Consider the following 23,572-nt stretch of genomic DNA (forward strand, 5'->3'; position numbering starts at 1 on the left):
TTCATTAAATGCGGTCCCTACCAATATACCTAAGTCTTTGAAGAATATCTTCAAAAAATTTGGAAACGGAAATGTTTCAATTGTATGAAATATCCTGAATTTGCCTTAGGTGCGCATCAATAGCCGACTCTCCCCTACGTCCTTAATCTCTGCCTTTTACAATTTATAAGGCAAGGAGACGACGAATAAAGGAGACTAAAGGGACTCTACAATATGCAGTCACATTTTGTTTATTCGTCTAGGAAAAATTCCAACGAAGGTTGGTTCCGTGTACTCATCAGAGATGGATCATCTCTAAACCGAAATGAAACATAAGCTTCCTTTCATTTTTCTTTTTACCTACTCATATTTTGAGTAGGTAGACGGAACTAATACTTTCGTTGGAATTTTTCTTAGACGAATAGATGGAATGTGACTGCATATTTTAGAGTCCCTTTCGTCTCCTTTATTCGTCATCTCATTGCCTTATAAATTGTAAAAGACAGAGATTAAGGATGTAGGTACGCAGAAATTGGTTGCACGAGAATTTTCAGATTTATTGTTTGGATCTGGAACTTCTCATTTCTTTAATAGATGTCGCTACAGCGAATTATTTTTGTAATTCAGCTTCAATACACGGCGTTTCATTCACAGTCATTTGTTTCGAGCCTCTGTCATATGTCGTGAACTCCGTGTATATATGACAGAAGCTTGAAACAAATGACAATCGATGAAAAGCCCTATATGTAGACAGTTTGGTTTCGTTTCGATTTCTTCAGAGGTTTTCGCGTGTAGCTCCACCATAGACATAATAAGAATTAAGACAAGGTAAAAGGTATGGGCCGCGCTGTGCATCGAGGTGTAACGCCAATATCAAGGACGTCATTAGTCAATATTCACTTTGAGTGGTCTAGCTATCTTTGTCTGTCACATAACCGGGATCCCTTGGTAAAAAGAGATAGATAGACCACCGATCGACTGCCCGCGCGTTGATTGCCCGCTATTTTGCTCAGTGTGCCTTGTCTATCCTTATTATGTCTATATGAGTCCCACTGAGGATGAGGTTTGGAGAGACCGAAACGTACGTGTATCGGTATGGGGATGATCAGTGGTGTCATGGTGCGGGAACGCCGTTCCGGCACTGGTTAAGAAAAGAAATAAAAATAAAGAATTTAGGTTTTTGTAAATAAATCATACAATTTTTGAATTAAGCAAAATTTTAAAATATGCAGACGTAACTTGTATTAAAAAAACATAGAGTAATATTTTACTTGTAAAAAAGTTAAGGAAAGTGCGTTCCTGCACTGCTAATTTTGCCATGACACCACTGGGGATGATGGGTCATCCTTGAGCCGAAATAAAACATAAGCATTATGTCTTTCATCATTCAGTTAAATGATACGACTATGTAAGCACAACTAAATAGGAAGATGAACTGTCTCTAAAGATTCTCTTGCTAAATTGTTTACACATACTATTGAAACACCCTGTATATTATAAAAATTCTACTTTTTTAAATTTCTGTTACACAATAGATCGATTACATTGTTCTGATAAACAATATTTAAATTGTCATGGTCATACGCTCCACGCTAGTTAATTATGAATAAAACTTGTAACAATGTATTCGATATTCTTCAAAGCTTTAAATCTAACAGTTTCTAAATAGAAATAAAACAATTAAAAATATTCTTTAATAAAACATTTTTCATTTTAAATTCTCCAATGTCTCCATCTATTATGTATTAGTTCCTTATCTAGTAAAAGGCCAGCACTGAATCACATATTTGGACCAATGACAGCTCTCCACATGTTGGAGAGAGCGTTGATTGGCTACGAATTGAGAGGTTTGCTCTCGTTGCATTTTGACAAGTCGTTTTGGAAGATGTGATGAGTGTTTAGGGCTGTTTTTTAAGTGAACCTGTGATAATAATATGTACTAAAAGTAACAAATTTCTCAAAGAAATAGGATAGTGATAGTTATATTCATCATGAATCTTGAATTCCTCCAGACTTTCTTGCTGTTAAGTGTAGTTTCCATCGCCGTAGTTTCGGCTGGAAGAGACTTCTATCAAATCTTAGGTGTAGACAAGTCAGCTAGTTTACATGACATTAAAAAAGCTTATAGGAAATTAGCCAAAGAATTACATCCCGATAAAAACCAAGACGATCCCAATTCTTCGCAGAAATTCCAAGATTTAGGGGCAGCTTACGAAGTCCTATCGGACGAGGACAAAAGGAAGAAGTATGATAGATGTGGTGAAGATTGCTTACAGAAGGATGGTATGATGGATGGAGGTGAGTAAGGTTTACATTTTATCTTCAATGAATAGAAAAACATGGATAAATAAGTATATATACCAAGGATTTCCACAGTTTTCACTGTATTCCTTCACTCAACCGTTCTTTCCAGTTCTTTCTGTTTTGCCAGTCACCTTCCTTCAGATTTCTTCTTTCCATTGTTTCGTCCACTTAATCTCTGAAAGATCTTTGAGATCTGCCTATATTATTTCTTCCTATTTGTTTCACACTGTTATTCTATTTATCCAACCATTTTGGTCTGCTCTTCTTACATGTTAATCACTTCGTTCGATGTAAAATATTTTATTATCTAAGTTCATTCCAATTCTTTTCTTACTCTCTATGTTATTTATTATATCTCTTCTTGTGACTCTGCAGCTTCTTAGGAATTCTACCTCTGTTGCACTTATTTTGTTTTTGGCTTTCCTATTTGTTATCCAATTGTCACACCTATAAGTGAGGATACTTCTTGTTCTTGTCATCGTATTATATATTCTTGTTTTTGTTCTCGTTGGAACTTTACTGTACTGAGCAGATGGGACGTTGAATTATAACTTGTAAAATTCCCTCATCTTCCTTAGTCTCAGCATCCATTATGGCTTGCAAATTGTAGAAGCCTCGGAGGTGTAACCAGAGAAGGTTCCTTTTGTTTTCAGTCTGGTGGGATGTAGAGTAACATTATGTTGTTTTATATGTCATTAGATTGAAAACTTAATCTTTTGCTAGCAGTTGCAGCTAGGGCATCTATGTCATTTTGTTCGTTGCAATCCTTGACTGCACGCCAGGGTTTGTTTTGGTTGGATCAGAGAGAGCAGCATATGTGCCTCCTGATGAGAGACTAATAAGTTGCGAAACTGGTAGAGGTGCTTGCTGCACTCTTTGATTGGACTAGAATATGGTGCAGCTGTATTTTTGTTTTGCAACGAAATTGAAAATGGTTATTCATTTTGTTTATATGCTGATGTTCTTATCCCACAGTGCCGGGTTCAATTTTCATATGCAGTCTCTTGTTTGTCGTAGTCTACTTTTTATATCTTCTTCCGTTGTTCCTTTGTTTGATGAAACCTAAATACTTGTACCTACTTGTAGCCTAGGAGGTAGTGTCAAATGTTTACCGTGAATTTTGCACAGATTCTCTAAATTTATTTTGGTAGATAGTACTTGTTTGATAACGAAAATGTTTGTCGGCTGGCACGACTCAGGGGCTTTTAGGCCTAGAACCCTAGAACTTATAGTCAAATATTTTTCTTTGTGTGTCACATCCATATATTATGGTCTATCTAGTGGATAGGATACCTGATTTTAAAACACTTTCACCCAGGTGAGTTGGGTTCGTTTCCTGGCGTCGTAAATCCTTTTTGTTCTTAAAATTGACATTTTGATTTGAAAAATAATTGTTTTTAAAATGCCACGTTTTTATTATTTATACGACATAATATAAAAAAGTATTAGTTATTTTTCAAATCAAAATGTCAATTTTAAAAACAAAAAGGATTTCCGATGCCGGGAATCGAATCCGACTCGCTTGAGTGAAAGCCTTTGAAAGCTAGGTATCCTATCCACTAGGCCATTATGGACGTAAGTCACAGAGATAAATATTTGACATATAAGTTGAAGGGTTTTTCCATCTACTTTCATATTTTATCTTTTCTTGCCTAAATGCCCCGGTTTTGGGCCAATTAATACATTATTTGTTAATAAACTTTGGACACCTAAGTAAATAAAAAAAAAACAGCAATGCTAAAATGAGTGGTGCCAAACCATAACATTGTAAGTGCCACTGGAGCTAAAATATGTTTTATTCACGGTGTGCAAGTACTTGGAAGGGATACGTGAAACGATCGTGCGCGAATAGCAGAGAAATATTGCAACTTTCTTAAATAATTCATATTGTCAATTGAAATTGTCAAATTGACATACATTTCACATCTACTGTCATTGAAGAAGAAAAATTATATGTTGCTCCACAATATTGATATGATATGCAATTATTATATAAAGGTAAATTTAATTAATTGTATTTTGCTTGCAGTACTGCATTTTAATAACTAATTTTATTTACTACATACAATTGTTTACATTTTAATAACGTAACCTGAATCTTATTTTTTCTTCTTATTATTTTTTGGACTAGGCCTTGACAATTATCCAGTAACCAGGACTAATATAATTGGCCAATATAATTAAAAGTGCGAATAAAGTTGCAGAGCGTAGAAATAGGTGTTGCTTTGCCGAACTTGCATGGTCCCAATATTATTAAAACATTGTATGTGTCGATCTTTCTATGCATATGTGCCGATTTTTACTAGTACTCTTGAAGCCCACGAGATGCCCCCAACCTTGAATACAGTGAAAGAGTGTAAGTAAAGGTCGGCACATACAACATTTAAATAATCTAAAACATATTTCAACTCGAGTGGCACTTACAACATTATGGTTTGGCACCCCTCAAATGCTCTGATCAAATTTGACACTACCTCCCGGGCTATTGTCTCTTCCTTTAATTTGTTTACCTTTGTCTATTTTCATCTGTTTCATTTCTGTATTCTCCGTTGTTAGGTATTCACATGGATAAATCACTCTATTAGGTAGTACTATCATATTAACATTTTAAATTAATATTCACATGATTAACAACATTACATTAATTAGTTTAGTCTCAATTGCCATATAAATGCAAAGTGCTGATAAAAGTTATTTCAACTTACAAATTTATGCCATCATTATGTCATATCCTATTGTTTATTCATTTCATTGCTTACATTTGTCTATCAGGTTGTTCATTTAATCAATAACTGAAATTTGGCCTTCATAACCCTGTATTTTGGGTACAGAATATGGAAAGATATTACAAACTTCCACAGTTGATTTAGAGATTAAATTTTAAGGCAAACGAGGGGTCAGAATGATAAAATCCTACATATATTTCATCAGCTTTAACCATTTTCCATCCTTAATGTAGGTATCTCTGAACCATCTTCCTCTATCTTGAGCCAATCTAATTTACTGTTTGCCTGCCACTGCTCTTATGTTGATCCCCATCTTATACCCATCTCTTTTGAGGTCTTCTCATCCTTCTTGGCATCCTCCTTGGCCTCCATTCTTGAATTCTTTGTGTCTAGCTGTTATCATCATATCTGGCTATGTGACAGGCCCAACGCCATTTCATTTTTGTAATTTCTTCCACTATATCTCTGATCTTTTGCATGTTTCGTTCTTTGGCCTTTGTGTTGATTCTAGTTTTTTAGCAGATTTTCGGGTAAGGGCTACAGTCTCTAAGTCATTGATACCAACTGGTAGTATGCATGGGTTATACACCTTTTTCTTTGGTTTATAGGAACAGGGGTGTTTCTCATCCCATTCCTGCCCATCGAAGAGGATGGAACTCAGCTAGGAGCCATTCTGTTGAACGATACCTGACTGAAGTAACCACATCACACGCTGGCGCGTGATCGGCAGCAAATGAAGAAGACTAGAATACTACCGCTCCAGAAAATTCATTTTAATTGTAACATTTTATTTAGTTCTTGGATATTATCTGCTATTAAAGCAATGTCATCTGCAAATCTCAAATGGTTTAAGTATGATCCATCAATGTTTATACCTCTGTTGTTCTATTCTTATTTCTTAAAAATGTCTTCTAGCGCAAGGCGCACAGTTTTGGATTAGTGTTCTAGTGAATCCAAGTTGTTAGAAGTCAAGCTTATTTGTTAGGTGGTTGGTTTTTGGTTAGTACTTTATACAGATGTGATAGTAAGGATATTGGACAGTAATTCTCGATATTCACTTTATCTCCTTTCATGAATAGTGGAATGACTTAGGAATTATACCATTTTTGAGGATCCTCTTCTTCATCGATTACTTTATTAAATAAAATATTTAAAACCTGTTCTAGTTGATTTAGGGATATTCTTATTTCAGAGTCAGCAATGTCCAATATTTCTTCTGAACCGGTGATAATTATAGTTCGTTCAGTATGTTGTTGTTGCGGTTGAGTTTTTAAAGAGTGTAGACATAGAATTTTTCTATAGCCTAACTTATTTCCTTTCTGTCTCAGACAATGATGTTTTTCTCGTTTTTTATTTCTATTATTTGTGTTGCGCCACTTGAGTTTTTTGCTTTCACTACCTTCATATAGCAGTTATCTCTCTCATATAAATAGTGTTAGTGATTACATTAGTAACATTCATTCATAATTTTGTAGGTATGGATCCTTTTGCAAGCTTCTTTGGAGACTTTGGCTTCCATTTTGGAGGCGGCGAACAAAAACATGAAACTCCCAGAGGAGCTGACTTAGTTATGGATGTATACGTAACTCTAGAAGATCTCTACACTGGTACTTTCATTGAAATCACCAGGAACAAACCAGTTTTAAAACCCTCGAGGGGTACACGGAAGTGTAATTGCAGACAAGAAATGATCACCAAAAGTTTAGGTCCAGGACGATTCCAAATGATGCAGCAAACTGTATGTGATGAGTGTCCAAATGTTAAGTTAGTCAATGAGGAGAGATTATTAGAGATGGAAGTTGAGCAAGGTATGATAGATGGACAGGAAACTAAGTTTATAGCGGAAGGAGAGCCACATTTGGATGGGGAACCTGGGGATTTAATTTTGAAGATTAAGACACAGCCTCACAAAGTTTTTGAAAGAAGGGGAGATGACTTGTATACAAATATAACCATTAGTTTACAGGTAAAATATATTATCTTTTCTACTTAATTTGCTTCTACTTAATTTGTTGAAATATTCATTCAAAGACATTCAATGGCCGAAATTTCAGCTTCATTCAACCTTTTCTTACATTTCACATTATTTAAAAAATGTCTTCTTTTTGTTGCCATAATTTTTAGATCTTTTTCAAGCTAACTGTTCTGTTGTAATATTTTCTTTGTTGTTTTTGCGTTGTCGTGTCTCTGCACATGCCCCAGATATGACAGTCTTTGACTTTTCACAAATCGCACCTTCATTCAATTGATTAACCTCGTCGTTTCTCCCGATTCTCTATGTGCCGTCTTCTTCTTCTACCGGGGGCCTTATACTTTTCTCAGTATTTTTCTCTCGAATGTCCTGAGTTGGGCTTCATCCCTTTTTGTCATTACCCAGGTTTCACGACCATAGGTTACTGTCTAATCAATGTTGTAGATAGTCATTTTGGTTCTTTTTCTAGCTAACATAGTAGGTACTTTTATATTTGTGAATCTGTATATTCGTTTCCTATATTTTAATGTAGAAACTTTAGAACTAAGAGTCCATGGATTTAGATTGTTTAAGAAATAGTTTACTTAATATTTACTCATATTATGCCTTCTTTTTAGGATGCTCTCACTGGTTTCACGATGGAAATACCTCATTTGGATGGACACAAAGTCAGTATTGTTAGAGATAAAATCACATGGCCAGGTGCACGCATTCGTAAGAAGGGCGAAGGTATGCCCAATTATGACAACAATAATCTACATGGTATACTTTTTATCACCTTTGATGTGGAATTTCCTAAACAAGAACTGACTGAAGAGGATAAAGAAGGTAATGATTTTTTTATTAGTGTTCGATTTTTGGTATATGATAAATTTGAGTTATATCTAACTGTGGGACTACGTTGTCTCAGGGCCAGATAATTCAATATGTAATGCATTTCTGTCATTAATTGATAAACTGTTAATACATATTGATAAAACATTAACATTTTAACAATGTAGAGCTAAGTATGTAGTTATTATTTACAAATTTCTGTATGAAATGGGAGTAAAAGGAATATCACCAATTAAAATTGAGCTGTGGAAGATATCTCATCATTATCATTGGCTCGACAACCCATGTTGGGTGTTGGCCTGTTCTAGAATCAGCTTCCATTCCTTCCTATCCTTCGCCTTGGTTTTCCAATTTCGCGCTCTTAACCCTTAACCCTCAAGTCGTCCACTTGGTCCTTAAATCATGCTCTAGGCCTGCCTCTTCTCACTCCATCCAGTCTCTAGCCATAAATGTATTTTGACGGCTCCACCTCATTCATTCTCTGTAAGTGGCCTAGCCACTGCAGCCTGTTTATTTTGATGGAGCTACCAATACCAGGTTTACTATAAAAGCGGTAAAGCTCTAAATGATAGCGTCTACGCCATAATCCGTTTTAGCTAGGAAGACATCTAGTTTCAGAAAATTAATACAAATTGGTAAATTGGAATATTGAAGAATGGGTTTTATTTGCTGGTAAAAGATAAATCTGAATTTACCAAGTGACTTGTCAAATCTAAGAAAATCTGGAAAAGATAGCTTTGCTATCTAAAATATCGGTGCCGCCCAAAATCCCGACAGCCAAAATCCCGACATGCAACAATCCTCACATAAGCAAAAATCCCGACCACTACATTTTGAATATTTATTTTTTCCTTTTCAAATGCAACACCAAATCATATTATAGAGTATTGAAATTGAAAAATTAATTACAGTAGAGCGTCGATAATCCGAACCCTAGTAATCCGAATGATTGCTAATCCGAACGCAAAAAAAATTATAAAATTAAAAAATATGAGGCGGACCGAATTTTTGGATTTAATATGACAATATGGGCAAAATATGACCGCGGATTTTTGTTTTGTTTATGCAGAATATATTTGTTTACTATGCAGGTGTTTTATTCCTTGTAACTAAAATGTATGTACATATGTACATGTACTATGTTTATGAGCTTTGTATGTATTTTGAACATATGTTCGATAATCCGAACAATTTGATAATCCGAACTACCCCTGTACCAATTAGTTCGGATTATCGACGCTCTACTGTACTTACTAATAAGTACGGGCACTAGTTAATATGTATTTTAAAAGAAAAAATAATTTAAACACTTCATTTTATAATATAAAAGCTATACTTACTGAAATGGAAGGTTGTAATTGACATGATAATATTTATTATATGAAAGTAAACTTGAATTCAGGATTTGATTATACATAATATGTATAATATATCTCTACCGTTGAGGTAAATAGTCGTAACTCCAATTTTTAGCCGAAATGGAGTTAATACTTGTCAGATTTTCATAGCATATTGTGGCAAAAAATCGTACATCCAGCGTTATTAGTTGCCTAGATAAGGCGTTTAGAAACAATAGCAACTCCATTAGTCAGTTGAGGTAAATAGTAGTATATCCATAGCAACTCCATAGATACGTGTGTATACCATAGTATGCTTTCTGCGGTAGTGGTAAACAATCGTAGCTCCATTTTTATATTAAATGGCATTTTGAGGGTGTTAAAACGGGATAATGAAAAACAAGAGTTCTTTTTGTGTTCCAAACATTTTGATTTGGTTTTTGCATTTTTAAATACGGAATATAATATTTTTGTAATCACTTACGATTTTTATTTTGCATATTACCTGTTTAAAGACATAGAGGTAAAAAGTCGTAACTCCCAATATTATACATCAGGTAAATTATTTCTTAACAATAATACTATCCAGTAATAAATTTGCATTTACATATTATAATATACCAATAATGTTGAATTCGACGTAATGGAAGTAAAATTTTTTTATAGTTTATTGACTAGTCTGTATGTTTTGCGCTTTCTTGCAAATGTATACATTGTGGATACGACTTTTTACCTCAACGGTACATATATTATATTATTGGACTATATATTGACAAAAAAATAATTTAATTCATATACCCATGTTAGAAATTTTATTTAGAAAATTAGTTCATATTACATAAATGGTAAATACTTTTGTTTAGTAACAAAACATAAAAAAACAGATGGCCATAAATAACAAACCAGAAATAAATGTAATTATATGTTAAAAATCAACTTATCAAACCTGTCGGGATTCTGGCGTGTCGGTATTTTGGCCGTCGGGATTTTGGCTGTCGGAATTTTGGGGTAGACCCCTAAAATATACCTACAGCTTCATTTTGTGATGAATCATAATGTTCTGGAGAGGAATATGTTTTTATAATGGTGCAGAATGGATTCCTGGACATAGTAAATCTATGAATTATTTTTTACATATAGGATGATTAAGTATTTCCAATCTCTGAGTAGATCCTAGACCTCAAATATGATGATTTTGCCCAACATACCCTATACAACTATTGCTATTTTCTGAGATACCGAATGCATTTTCTCAATTTCTATTTAAAAATTGTAAATTTTACGTTTTTCGGAATAAGAGTTGCTAATTTAGCATTACTTATAAAGGGTTACACTTGGTTGTTCTTAATAAATCAAAATAACTTTTTTTTCGGCTGAACTTTGGATAAAATAATAAAAAAAAATACGGAAAACGTTATATTGCTTGTATTTTTATACCTTATTTTCCTTGTAGAGTGGAGGATAAGCCTCCTCCTCATTTGTCCACAATAAGTGAATGGCCTATTAACTTTTCTAAAAATTTTACAGCATCTTTAGAAAACCGATATTTTATTCTGAATCCTTTATTAGTGTAGTTTGAAAAGGGATTTATTCTTTCTTTGGAAGTTTTCCTCGATAGCCACAATACCTCTCAAACCCATTTTCGAAGTTATACTTCTTTAGACGCGATTGGGAGTGAATTTTTATTATTCTGCGCGCATGCGCACACAGACAGTATGGAGTTCGTTGCTAAATGTTTTATGTTATGTATGTATTAGTCCAAAAAAGGTGTGGAAAGAATATATTTAGTGTTTTTAGTAAATATATTTATTATAATTTTTGTATCTTTGGATTTGTCTACCTCGGGAATAATAGGTCTCGATCCTGCGTATGAAAAAAAAATTGATTAATAGTCAGCTGAAAATTTGTTTATAGCTTAAGGGTGTCTAGTCGGACAAACTTTGATGTATGGGAACACTGGAACAGGGGAAGTTTTAATTGTGGAACAAGTTAAAAATTTGGAACGTCAGACCACGAAAACGTCCCATGTATTTTGTCGGACAGAACTTCCAATTGATTTGTTACCCTTTCATTAAACTCTCATGCAAAAATCAGACTGCTGTTTGTCACCTGTCATAGTCATAATTCCTGTCATTTGACAAGTTCTACGTGTTCCACTCATTAAAATGCCCAGTTGGTGATAAATAGCAGTCTGATTTTTGCAGGACAGTGTAATGAAAGGGTAACAAATTAATTGGAAGTTCTGTCCGACAAAATACATGGGACGTTTTCGTAGTCTGACGTTCCAAATTTTTAATCTCTTCCACAATTAAAACTTCCCCTGTTCCCATACATCAAAGTTTGTCCGACTAGACACCCTTAAGCTATTAAAAAATTTTCAGCTTGCTATTAATCAACTTTTTTTTCATATGCGGGATCCAGACCTATAAGATAATAAGTAATATTTAAAGTATTTTTATACTTCACTTGGTCTATTTGACACTATGTCTGAGAAATCTTGTAGTCCGCACCCACACAAACAAAAGGAATATAGCTCAGTGGTAGAGCGTTCGACTGGAAATCAAGAGGTCCCCGGTTCGAATCCGGGTGTTTTCTAATTTTTTTTTCCTAATTTTTGGTATTGTTTTAATAAAAATTTTTGGAAAGTACTAAGTAAAAATTAGTTTAATCTTTAAATAAAATATAAATAAACTGTTCGAAAGTATATTTATTTCGTTTAAATCATATAATAGACATTACATGTGTACAAAGTACACACACATTTTTTTTTTATTATATACCTACTCGCAAAACAAATAAAAAATAATATATAGTCTTGTCTCTGATGACTTTGATAGTCATAAAATAGGTTAAATACCTATTATACCAGACTGAAACAAGGGTGTGGTCAGTATAATCTTAGACTAAATTCTTATATTAAGTATAACCTATATCTTAAGTTATTCCATGTTTATTGTTAGTGATTTTGCCTATAGCTGATTTATTCTCAGTATAACTTTTATGCTTGGTTTATTAGTAATAGCGGTAAACTTTAAACACTCGGTATCTCGGAAACTAGCTATATTTGCATAAGGCATGTTGAGCAAGAATCATCATATTTTTTTATGCATTATCATTGTCTTTTCTTTTTTATTAATTACATTGCTAGCATTGTGGATTATCCCAGAATGCGATGAATAAGTGAATTAATGGTTTCATTTTGTGCATGAGTTTGTAAGCTCCTAAAAAGTTAAATTATGACTCAGTAACTTATTATTGATTGTCAATTAACTGTTGATCTCTTTTATTGTTGCAGCCCTCAAGAAGATCCTCAACCAAAGCTCAAACAACAAAGTGTACAATGGTCTCCGCGGCTATTAGGATACATATCCCTCTACATTTTTGGGACCTCTGTATAAAGTATTTAAATTCGGTTTCCATTTTACTTAATTTATTTTTGATTCCTATTTATTTAAGTGAAGAGAATTGTGTATATACAAAAGGAATTTTTTGAAATATACCAGTGGTATCTATGGACAATATTTTATCTAAAAACCCACGTGTGTTAAGTCAATATCAATATACATACATGTATATGGGAAGAGACAGAATATGGTAATGAAGTAATCAATAGTCAAATCAAGATAAACTTGAAATTGGTGAATCACATATACTGTTAAATTGATCCTGTTTAGTGAATTCATTGCTATTAGTGCTTTGGAATTAACAGCCAAATATTTTCAGCCACAAGGACAAGCTTACACTTAAATATATTAGTTTATGTTTGATATAATGTGTTCAACTAAAGTCCGTTGTATCTCATACAATTTTCTGAACACTATAACGTAAATTAATAAATTGTGGACATCAGCACATTGTTTTTACAATGTTTTAGTGGTGAGATCATTCAAATGACAGACAGTCGACATTTCGAAGCAGCGCACAAAAGTCTAGGAGTATAGTGAGTAACACAAGAGCTTTCGATTGAAGTACTATTTGCCATATGATCTAATTTAAAATATTTGTTCGAAATGATGCCCGTTTGCATAACTCATCACTAAAACATCGTAAAAACATTGTGCCAGCACTCAAAATTTATTAACTTTCGTTTTATACTTCAGAATACAGTTTTCAGGGCGCCCACATGTAAATTTTTCGATTTATAAGATAGAAATGAAACTTCTGGTATATTTTAAGTATGTTTGAACCTCAGCTGTCTGTGAATTTAGTCAACTTTTCAAAAAAGAATATGATTTGATGAATTGTAAATATTTTATTTTCAATTTATATTAAATTTGTTTTGCAAGTAAATTTGCGAATACTTTTTGTAATATATTAGTGAAAATACTACAAAAGTTTTTTATTGGTACAATAAGAACATCTACCTATTTTTTCTGTAAGTAGGACTACAGTGCTCTTACATCTTAATAAGATTGACTACACAAAGTCACATTGTATACAGAAAAAATTGAAAGCCAAAGAGAGATTGAACTGGAAGGAAACGAATGGCATCAGAAGAAATGAACGGACTTGGGCGCCCATGTGCCCCCTGTAGTATAATATGAACCCTCTGTATAAATCATAATTTAAATATGTTGTTATTAACCTTTAGGGTATTGAACAGACATAAAAACAATAGTTTATAGTTTTGTATCACATGTTTAATATGCGTGAACTTGAACTATATTTGTTATGATTTAGATCGGTATAAAAACATGCTGAGCAATCAGTATGGGGATATATAGATAATTATTAACTTAGTATGTAGAGGTCGAGACGCTATGAATCATTAGTGTTATTATTTACATATTGGTCGTTACCAGTGAATAAAGTATAATTTATCGAAGACGTATTTATTCTTTTTAATTAATTAGAACTAGAAGGCATTAACATCACACTTTGCGACACCCCCCCTGACTTGTCAGGTGCTTTAGATTATATATGGTTATCCAAATATACAAAATATAATGTGCAACATCTTCACGTCTGCCCCCCCTAAAAATTTTTATATGGGCGCACGTGTCCTTGGAGGATATGGGTGCCAATAAACGAAATGGATGACCTTAAAATGATAATTTATTATTAAATGAAAAAATTCAAAGCCCCACTCGTAATATGATTTAGGTAATGCAAGTTTTTCTTCTTCAATGGCGAAAGTAGTTCCTAGTTTTTGAATTTGCCCAAGTACTTCTACGTTGATATTATGGTATATCCACAAAACACGGAGCAACCGCATAATAAATGTTAGCGTTAATGCGTTACTCTCTTAAAGCGTCGAGAGTCCATGTTTCATATTCATAGTCTGCATCAGGACAGTACAGCCGTATAAAGCAGTACCTAATGCCGTAAAGGAAAAGTTGGAATTTTCAAAAGCCGAATTCTCTTTTATTTCCTTGTATATGGATATTATTAGTGACACTTTCCAATCTTCCGGGATGTCTTATTTTTCCATTATTTATTCATTATTAGATATTAGTAATATTTTTTTTCCAATTTATGTTGCTGTTCTATCCACTCCAGGAGCTTTTCCATACTACAACGTTTTTATTGCTTCTTCTAGTTCTTCCTGATTTATTGATTTTCTGTGTTATCTTCAAATGTACTATTTTGTCCTTTATTAATGTCTGCTTGGTTTATATCAGCTTATATTTCTCCAAAGTGACATAGATTCTTCGCTTCTAAACACAATTAGTGGAGTCAATGAAGGTGGATATGAGTTATTACCTCAGATTTCGTTGAACCTCCATCGATTTTCATAAAAATTGCTGAGTGGTGCTTTGAGGAACAAAGGTGACATAGTGCCAACTTGCGCTTTTTGCATTTTAGGGGTGAAATACACCCCTTTTTTAAAAATTATTTTTTAGATTTCTGAAAGTGCAGTCACTGTAAGTTTTCACTTCCTATTTCGTTGAACCTTCATCGATTTTCATGAAAATCGGTAGGTAGTTAGAGGATACCTCAAGCAATAAAAGTTATATAGCATCAACTTGCGCTTTTGCATTTTAGGGGTGCAATACACCCATACTTTTTAAATTGTAAAAAATGCAGATTTCCGCATTATGGCGCAAGTAATCTCGTTTAATTAAGAAAAATAAATATTTTTTTATATTTATGTGCATGAATTACATTTTTTTCTAATTTTTCAAACCTTATAGCAACCAAAAATCCGAAAACTAACAAGTCGAAAATCACGAAAACCTTATTCTTCTATATTTCTGAAAGTGTAGTCACTGAATGTTTTCAGCCACGATTTCTTTGAACCTTCATCGATTTTCATGAAAATTGTTGAGTAGTTAGAGAATACCTCAAAAAACAAAAGTGATATGGCACCAAGTTGCGCTTTCTGCATTTTAGGGGTGAAATCCACCTTTTTTTAATGATAAAAATGCAGATTTCAGCATTCTGGCTCAAGCAATCTCGTTTAATTAAGTAAAATAAATATTTTTTTTACATTTATGTGCATGATTTATAATTTTTAATAATTTTTCAAACCTTATAGCAACCAAAAATCAGAAAATTAGCACGACAATCACGAAAAAAATTATTCTTTTATATTTCCAAAAAGGCAGTCACTGAAGGTTTTCACCCCTGATTTCGTTGAACCTCCATCAATTTTCATGAAAATTGGTAAGTAGTTAGAGGATACCCCAAGAAACAAAAATGATGTGGTACCAACTTGCGCTTTTATCCTGGGGGCGGATGTTACCCCTTCTCATGGGTGAACACTATTTTATTAAAAATAACCCCCAAGTTTATAAATTTTTTATTTAAATAATGTTTCATAATTTAATAAAACATTATTGGTACAGTAAAACCTGTCAATAACGGCCACTAAAAATAGAAAACAATTGGCCGTTATAGAAATGTGGCCGCTAATGCTAGGTTTTCTTTCCCACAAATACATAAAATATAATTGAAAATTTATTTATTTTAGTAATTAAAGCAAATCTAATTAAATATAATTCTACAAACAAACGGAACATACCTTTCATTAGATATCGCAAATCACTTTGGCTGATTTTGTCTGCATATATATTATGTTTGAGGAATCCCTTTGTTTTGTGAGACTGGATATAGGACATTTCTCAAGTATGAATTCACATTCATGGTATGTCGTTGCTATACAGGGATAATAATCTGTGCAATGTTATGGTACAGGCTACGTTAAATATGAAGTAAATGTGGAAGATATACACTGGTTATTCATTTCAATTTAATTTGATTGTTTTTTAATCGTTTACAATATTTAAAATAATTAAAGATATAAAGTTAGGGATTTCAAAAATAAATTCAGTTCTCACTGGCAGGGTGGGAAATAATAAAGTGTCATACAATAGCATTTCATTACAATGCTCATTACAGGCATTACAGGCTGCTCCGTTTGAGAAAACTCAAACTCTTAAACTTTGAGAAAACACTCATTCAGTTTCGACCAACCCTGTATTAGCTAAAATTAAACGTTTTGCTAGATTAATAATTTTTAACAATAATAGACTATATTAAAAATCACTTGAATATAAATTGATTTTCTGATGTCAAATCACTACAATTATACAGGGGGTGAATATTGCTATGAAATTTGAAAAAAAAAACGTAATTATCTTATAAACTACTTCGTATAACATAACAAAACCTAATATTTTAAGAAATAAAACATAGAGGAGAATCCAAAAATGTAAAAATATACAGGGTGTTCCATTAAACAAAAGATAATTTTGTTTCACCCTGTCAATATGGGTGGCCCTGTATGTTTGGAAATGTATTTAAATTCTGATATTATCTATGCCCCAATCTCACCTAAATAAACTTTTTTCGTATCTCCTACAACAAACGACTAATTGGACTTCCCACAACCTGTATACATACAAAATCTCCGCTATAAAATTTTTTCAAAGAAAATGTTATTGGTTTTTTTAAAATAACTCCGTTAATTTTTGAAATACGAGATTTATCCAAAAACTGTTACAAAGCTAAGTAAAAGGTCTGTAACACTGTATTAATCATAATTTTCTAAATCCTTTATTTTTTTTAAATACAAGGTGAAAGGGCCCCGGTTACATGGTTCTCGCAGTAAAATTTAGGTTTAAATGTTTCTATCTCGGTTATTTTTTGTCGTAAAAAAATATTAAAAAAGAAAAAGCTTAAATAAAGTTAAAACTAAAATTTTGTTCTCTTTAAGTATATCGAGTATTTTTGGAGTTACAGTCGAACCCGCTTATTGGAATAGCCGTCGTGCCAAGAAAAAGTATTATTATAACAGAGATATTCTAATAACCGATGATATAAGCCTAGTAAAAATGTTTTGGGACCTCAAATTTCTATTCTTTAAACCGGGATATTCCTTTAACCGGTATTCTAATAAGCGGGTTCGACTGTATTATCAAAAAAAAAATGAAATTCACGAAAATTTGAAAAATTCTAATTTTTTTTTAATCGTATTTTTTTCAAAAATATGCATTCTAAACCGGTCAAAATTGTTGAAGTTATTACTCATGTTAAAATAAATAAAGTTTTAAATGGGTTACTATAAATTTTAATTTTTGTGGAAATGACGTATGTTTCATTTTTCATTCTTCCCTAAAAAATCTGAAAGGGTCCTCTTATTTCCATCATAACTTGCTTAATTTTGATGCTATCGACTTCTTATATAGCTTTTTGATAGTTACCTTTAAGTACTTTATTAAAATGTTTAGTATCTATATTTAACAAAGTGCATCGTTTTCCTGTCATTTAAGCTTGAATGCTAAGATTTGAGTACTCGCGGAAAAAAAATATACATTCAATTGCATATAACTCACTTTGTATATCTAATAAAGAATTTTTCGAATAAGGAGCTCATTTATTTTTATATTATCTTCGATTTTGGTAATAACAACTTTTTTGAAGAAATTTATGGTTTTTGAGTTATTTATGAAAAACTGCTTTAAAACATGGATTTTGTTCAGGAAAAATCAAAACTTTTGATCTTTAATAACTCAAAAACTATTGATTTATTGGAATAACTTTATATAACAAATTTTACTTATAATTTGTCCCTCTAACGATTAGTGGTATTATTTTTAATAAAATAATTTCCACCCCCGAGAAGGGGTGGCATCCCCCCCCCCAGGGTAAAAGCGCAAGTTGGCACCATGTCACCTTTGTTTCTTGAGGTATCCTCTACATACTTACCAATTTTCATGAAAATCGATGGAGGTTCAACGAAATCGGAGGTGAAAACCTTCATTGACTCCACTAAATTTGTGATACTGGGAACAGTTTAGTTTGGCAATAAATATAAAGAAAACAAAAACCATGGTTATCAGTAAGAGGGATAAAGTCATAACCAGGATCCAGATAAAAACCAAGTGGATAAAATGAAATACTTAGGAGTTTGAATTACGGAAGATCTAAATCAGAAATTCAATCAAGAATAGAGCAATCAAGAGTAACCTTTTTAAATATGAGGAAATTTCTGAGTAACCAAAGAATGAATCTGTAAATCCGATATCGGATGGTAAAATGTTATATCCACTTATTCTTCTTTATGGTGTCGAAGCCTGGACTGTTAATGTTTACTTAATGAGAAAGCTGGACGCTTTTGATATGTGGCTTTTTAATAGTATTTTGAAAATACCATGGACCGATCATATTACGAACGTAATGGTGTTGCACAAAATGGGAAAGGGCAGAGAACGTTTGACCACCATTAAAAGGCGAAAGACAGCATATTTAGGGCACATACTTAAAAATGATAGGTACGAGTTGTTGCAGCTAAATATGAAGGATTTTTTTTATGGCTTAGACTTGAGTGTCATTTAGCCAGTCACAACTTTTTTTGTTTTCTGTTCATACATAAGGAAGGCAATGAGGTCCTTAGAGTTCCATAGCAAACTCTTCTACAGCTCTCTACTCAGTTCAAAAGCTGGCCGCTATGGACTGTCCAAGTTGCTCACCACATTTTCCATTATGTATCTTCTTCTTCTTCTTTTTTCATATGTACATAATATACCAAATTATCAGGATTAATAAGTTTAGAGGTTAATTTTAGTTTCACAGATAAATTTCATTAAACAATCATATATGTTCTTGCTGTTCAGAGACAATAGATAGGATACATTGAAAGGTGGAAAAACATTACATTTTATTAAATCTTGGATTAAATTATATGTGCATGGAATATATTTTGCGCACTCAAAGAAAGTATGATTTAAGTCACCAACCTTCTGACATTATGTACAAAGATTTGAATCAAAAACTTTAATTCTTGCTAGATGTAGAGGGAAACATGCATGTCCAAACTTCATTCTAATTAATGTTGTTATATATCTTCGAGGTACTACATAATTTTTAAACCAATATATATTTGGAACAGAAGGTTGAATCAGTGAATACTGAGATTTGGATTGTTTACAAAGATCTCGCCATGATTGACTCCACTGATTTTTAACTCGATGCTTAATAGTGTTAACTAAGTCAGATATGCAAAACTTACGATTATGTGAAGTACCATATTCAATAGCTTTTTTAGCCAAACTATCAACATATTCATTATGCGTTAGTCCTATATGAGCCTTAACCCATAAAAAGTTCACTCTTCTTTTATTTTTATGAATTTCAAAAATGATTTTCTTAATTAGTAGGATATAAATATTTGAATTGTTATTGGGAAAATCTATAGTTTGAATAGCAAGAAGAACAGAGAGTGAATCGGAAATAATTGCTGCAGATATATCTTCTGATTCTTTAAAATATTGCAGGGCCTCATAAATTGCTATGGCTTCAGCACTGAAGATAGAAAAATCATGGTCTAACTTAAATATTTTTTCTGTTTTAGTAGCAGGTATGAAAAAGGCACATCCAGTGCCAACTAACGTCTTAGATGCATCTGTATACACTGTGTCCGTAAAGTATGGAACAAATTCTTTTTCAGCTAAACAGAGCATTTTAAGAAATAATCCTGAAACACGTCGATTTTTGATTTTAATTTACCGTATTTTAAAATAATATTCTAATATACAGGGTGAATTACTTTCGAGTAATGACGTCACCGTCATTTTTTTTAAATGGAACACCCCCATTTTGTTTCAATTTTCGGATTACTCTAGCTGAGCTGATTCCAAAAATGTATCACATGTTGATTCAAATTGGTACAGGGTGGACAAAAATACAATAGTTTTGTGTGTACTCATAATATTAAATTTTAATTAATTTTTGATTAAATTAAAATATTAAATTAAACAATATCAAAAATTAATTAAAATCAAAAATTAATTAAAATATCAAAAATAAAATAAGTATTTTTGATAATATTGTTAATTTAACTAACGCGTTACTTTATGAACACACACAAAGCTATTGTATTTTTGTCCACCCTGTACCAATTTGAATCAACATGTGATACATTTTTGGAATCAGCTCAGCTAGAGTAATCCGAAAATTGAAACAAAATGGGGGTGTTCCATTAAAAAAAAAATGACGGTGACGTCATTACTCGAAAGTAATTCACCCTGTATATTAGAATATTATTTTAAAATACGGTAAATTAAAATCAAAAATCGACGTGTTTCAGGATTATTTCTTAAAATGCTCTGTTTAGCTAAAAAAGAATTTGTTCCATACTTTACGGACACAGTGTATATATTTATAGAATCTGGCCAATTATATAAGAATGTTCTTAAGATGTTAGAGCTAATATTACTGTTTTCATGGTAACTTGGTTTTACTAATTTAACTGTATGTAAAAAAGAATGAAAATCTTCAAGTCCAAAACTATCAATCATGTTAAAATCACAGTCAAAATTTAACAGATCTCGAAAAGCCTCGCAAAGTGGAGGAGAGTTCTTTAGCTTGCAGTATTTATGCATAAATAATATAAAATAGAAAGGATAAAATAGAAAGAAAAAGGGGTCCTGGTAGACGACAAATATCCTGGCTGAAAAACATTCGCGACTGAACCGGGTTAAACACACACAGCGAAAAATAGAGATCAATTTGTAATGGTTATAGCCAACCTTCATTAGTGTAGACTGCACCAGAAGAAGATTGGATCTTCATTTTTATCTTTAATACCGTATATTTCATGTTTTTCGTGTTCTTATCGTCTTCATGCTTCTGTAGAATAGCTTTTTTACTAGTTACACATGTTGTTTATATCATTATTCTCTGCTGTTTCTTTTATTGGTTTATTGTTTTCTCAAATAGTTTTGCCATTTCTTTGTTTCTCAATTTATGTATTTTTATCGTTTCTTTTAAATTGGTTTATCCTTTTCTGTATCAGGCTTTTCCTTCTTTTTTATTTCTTCTCGTGTCCTAGTTACTACCCTGTAATAGTTGCTTCTTGTATAAGAAGAAGGTAATAAAGTTGAAACCTGAGCCTGTATGTTCATGGTGCTTACCTATCGACGCGAAAAAAATAATAAACACAGCAATTTTATCAAACTTTTTATTAAGCAACATTATTATATGTACCAAAACTATAATAGTCCTAAAACTAACAAAATAACTTCTTAGAATTGTTTTTATCATGTTAAAACGTTTGATGAAAAAACTATATATAAAATCGTGTTCATTTATTTATATTTGCTACACTGGAAACAATAAAATCCACATATCAAATTTCATAAAACACACAAAACTCAACAATGAGTTCTCATTAAATGAAATTCATCTCATAGTTTCATAAAAGCCTATTAAAAATCTCCAGTAGAATGTTAATAATCAGCCAATGTTACTTTTTTATTGTGAAAATTGTCGACAGAATTTATTGTTACAAATAAATAAGCAACGTAAACGATACGCTACTGAGTGTCAGATGAGCGCTCAGACTAAATTATATATATCTCTCTCTAACATGCCTCTTCGATTATCTACTGTTCTTTTCTACTGGTCAGCGCTGTCACGTTTTATGAAATTCTTTAACAAATCCGGTAGGTATTCTATGACTATTTGAAGATATGAATTATTAATATAAAAATATGTTTAAAATAAGAAAATCTTAGAACCTTTTCTTGGCCAGTTTAACTGTATTATCTTATTCAATTTCTTTGTATATTTGTTACTTTACAATTTAACAAATTGTCTTATCAAGCTTTGTGTGTTTTAGCATAAAGTAAAGAGTAGCCACATTTTTGATATTTTCTTAAGCTTAAAAAACATTAAAAATTTGATTGCTACACAACACTAATTTTTTACATTACTAGCACTATATACCTATATCTTTTACCATAGATAGATTTGTTTTAAAGGAAATATCCATCACAGAAGCTAGTAGATTGAACATTTTGGAACAATTTTGTTCAACGTCTTAAAATAGTCACTATTTTCTTATACTTAAATGCAATGTTTGAAAAGTTGAGTCAGTACAGTACTACACATTGATGTGTCCTGTACCTGTACAGATGCTGTATCCACACTGAGTTTGTGCGCATATTTTAAATTTTCTAGTCTAAACTTTTCTATTCAAATATCTATGTCTCATAAACTATATACTGCTTGTTTTTTGTATTTTTTAAGACTTCTTGTTTAGAGCTGGATCCGACAAAAGATTTAGTGTGCTGATCTCGTTTATCTTCCAATAAAGTTACCCAACACATAGTACTAATGAATGAGCTTAAAACGATCTCAACATATGGGAGCATATTTGAATGGGAACGGGCATTAAATAGCTATGGCATGTCCCAAAAATACAACAAATGACCTATAACTTGTTTAATAGATTCAACACAGTTAAGCTGCAAAACTAATTGAATGAATGAATGGACAGACTCAGATAAACTAGTAGACTTTCAACATTGAGCAAATATATCATGAAATACTTCTTATATTAATACAAGGAAAATCTTCCAGCTTCGCACCATCACGTAAATGATTTTTTTTTCGTAGCCTACGCAGCAGCAACACAAACCTTTTATCGGGATCATATCCCACTTCCAAGCATTTTAACGCGCTCTTTAAAAATTGACAACTGACAGCACAAAGCATGCGCAGTTTAAATACGTATCGCAGTTTTTACAAGGTTCTTACGCCACGCTCTAAAAAGCCGTTCAAAGCGGCCTTTATGTCGAATGCACTTGTGAAGTGTTCAATCTTAGAGCTTTTTCTTAGGCTCAATAAAAATTTTTAAATCATAGGATATGTTTCAGAAGTTATTGAACACAATATACCATCTTTGCTTTAGAATACTGACTTTAATACCATTATTTCCGTTAGTTTTCAGTGTTCGAACCTTTAACAGACATTTTACATGTCAAGTTCAAATATATGTGCTTTGCCATGAAAATAATTTGAATTAATAAGAATGATTATAATATATTATTATGAGATATCCCACCTAATAGGTACTGCCAAGTAAACCTAGCCTCGTTTGAACTATGAATTTAGTAGAAAGTTTGACAGTATTGCCATACCTTTAATAACTTGTTACCCTCACATTCATAATCTCCCCTACCAAAATACTGCCA

At 32.3% G+C, this 23,572-nt stretch overlaps 1 protein-coding gene and 1 non-coding gene across 2 annotated transcripts; both read left to right on the forward strand.

Annotated features, from left to right (window-relative positions):
- Positions 1 to 1,815: 1,815 nt before the first annotated feature.
- On the forward strand, positions 1,816 to 13,486 carry LOC114325965 (dnaJ homolog shv). The gene is made up of 4 exons (XM_028274155.2): positions 1,816 to 2,277; positions 6,485 to 6,975; positions 7,599 to 7,809; positions 12,448 to 13,486. The coding sequence occupies exons 1-4, from the start codon at positions 1,971 to 1,973 to the stop codon at positions 12,510 to 12,512; spliced, it is 1,074 nt and encodes a 357-aa protein (XP_028129956.1). The 5' UTR covers positions 1,816 to 1,970; the 3' UTR covers positions 12,513 to 13,486.
- On the forward strand, positions 11,676 to 11,747 carry Trnas-gga (transfer RNA serine (anticodon GGA)). Its single transcript has one exon. It is a non-coding gene; the product is annotated as a tRNA-Ser (tRNA).
- Positions 13,487 to 23,572: the final 10,086 nt, after the last annotated feature.

This window comes from Diabrotica virgifera, chromosome 1 (assembly GCF_917563875.1).
Source record: "Diabrotica virgifera virgifera chromosome 1, PGI_DIABVI_V3a".
NCBI lineage: Eukaryota > Metazoa > Arthropoda > Insecta > Coleoptera > Chrysomelidae > Diabrotica > Diabrotica virgifera.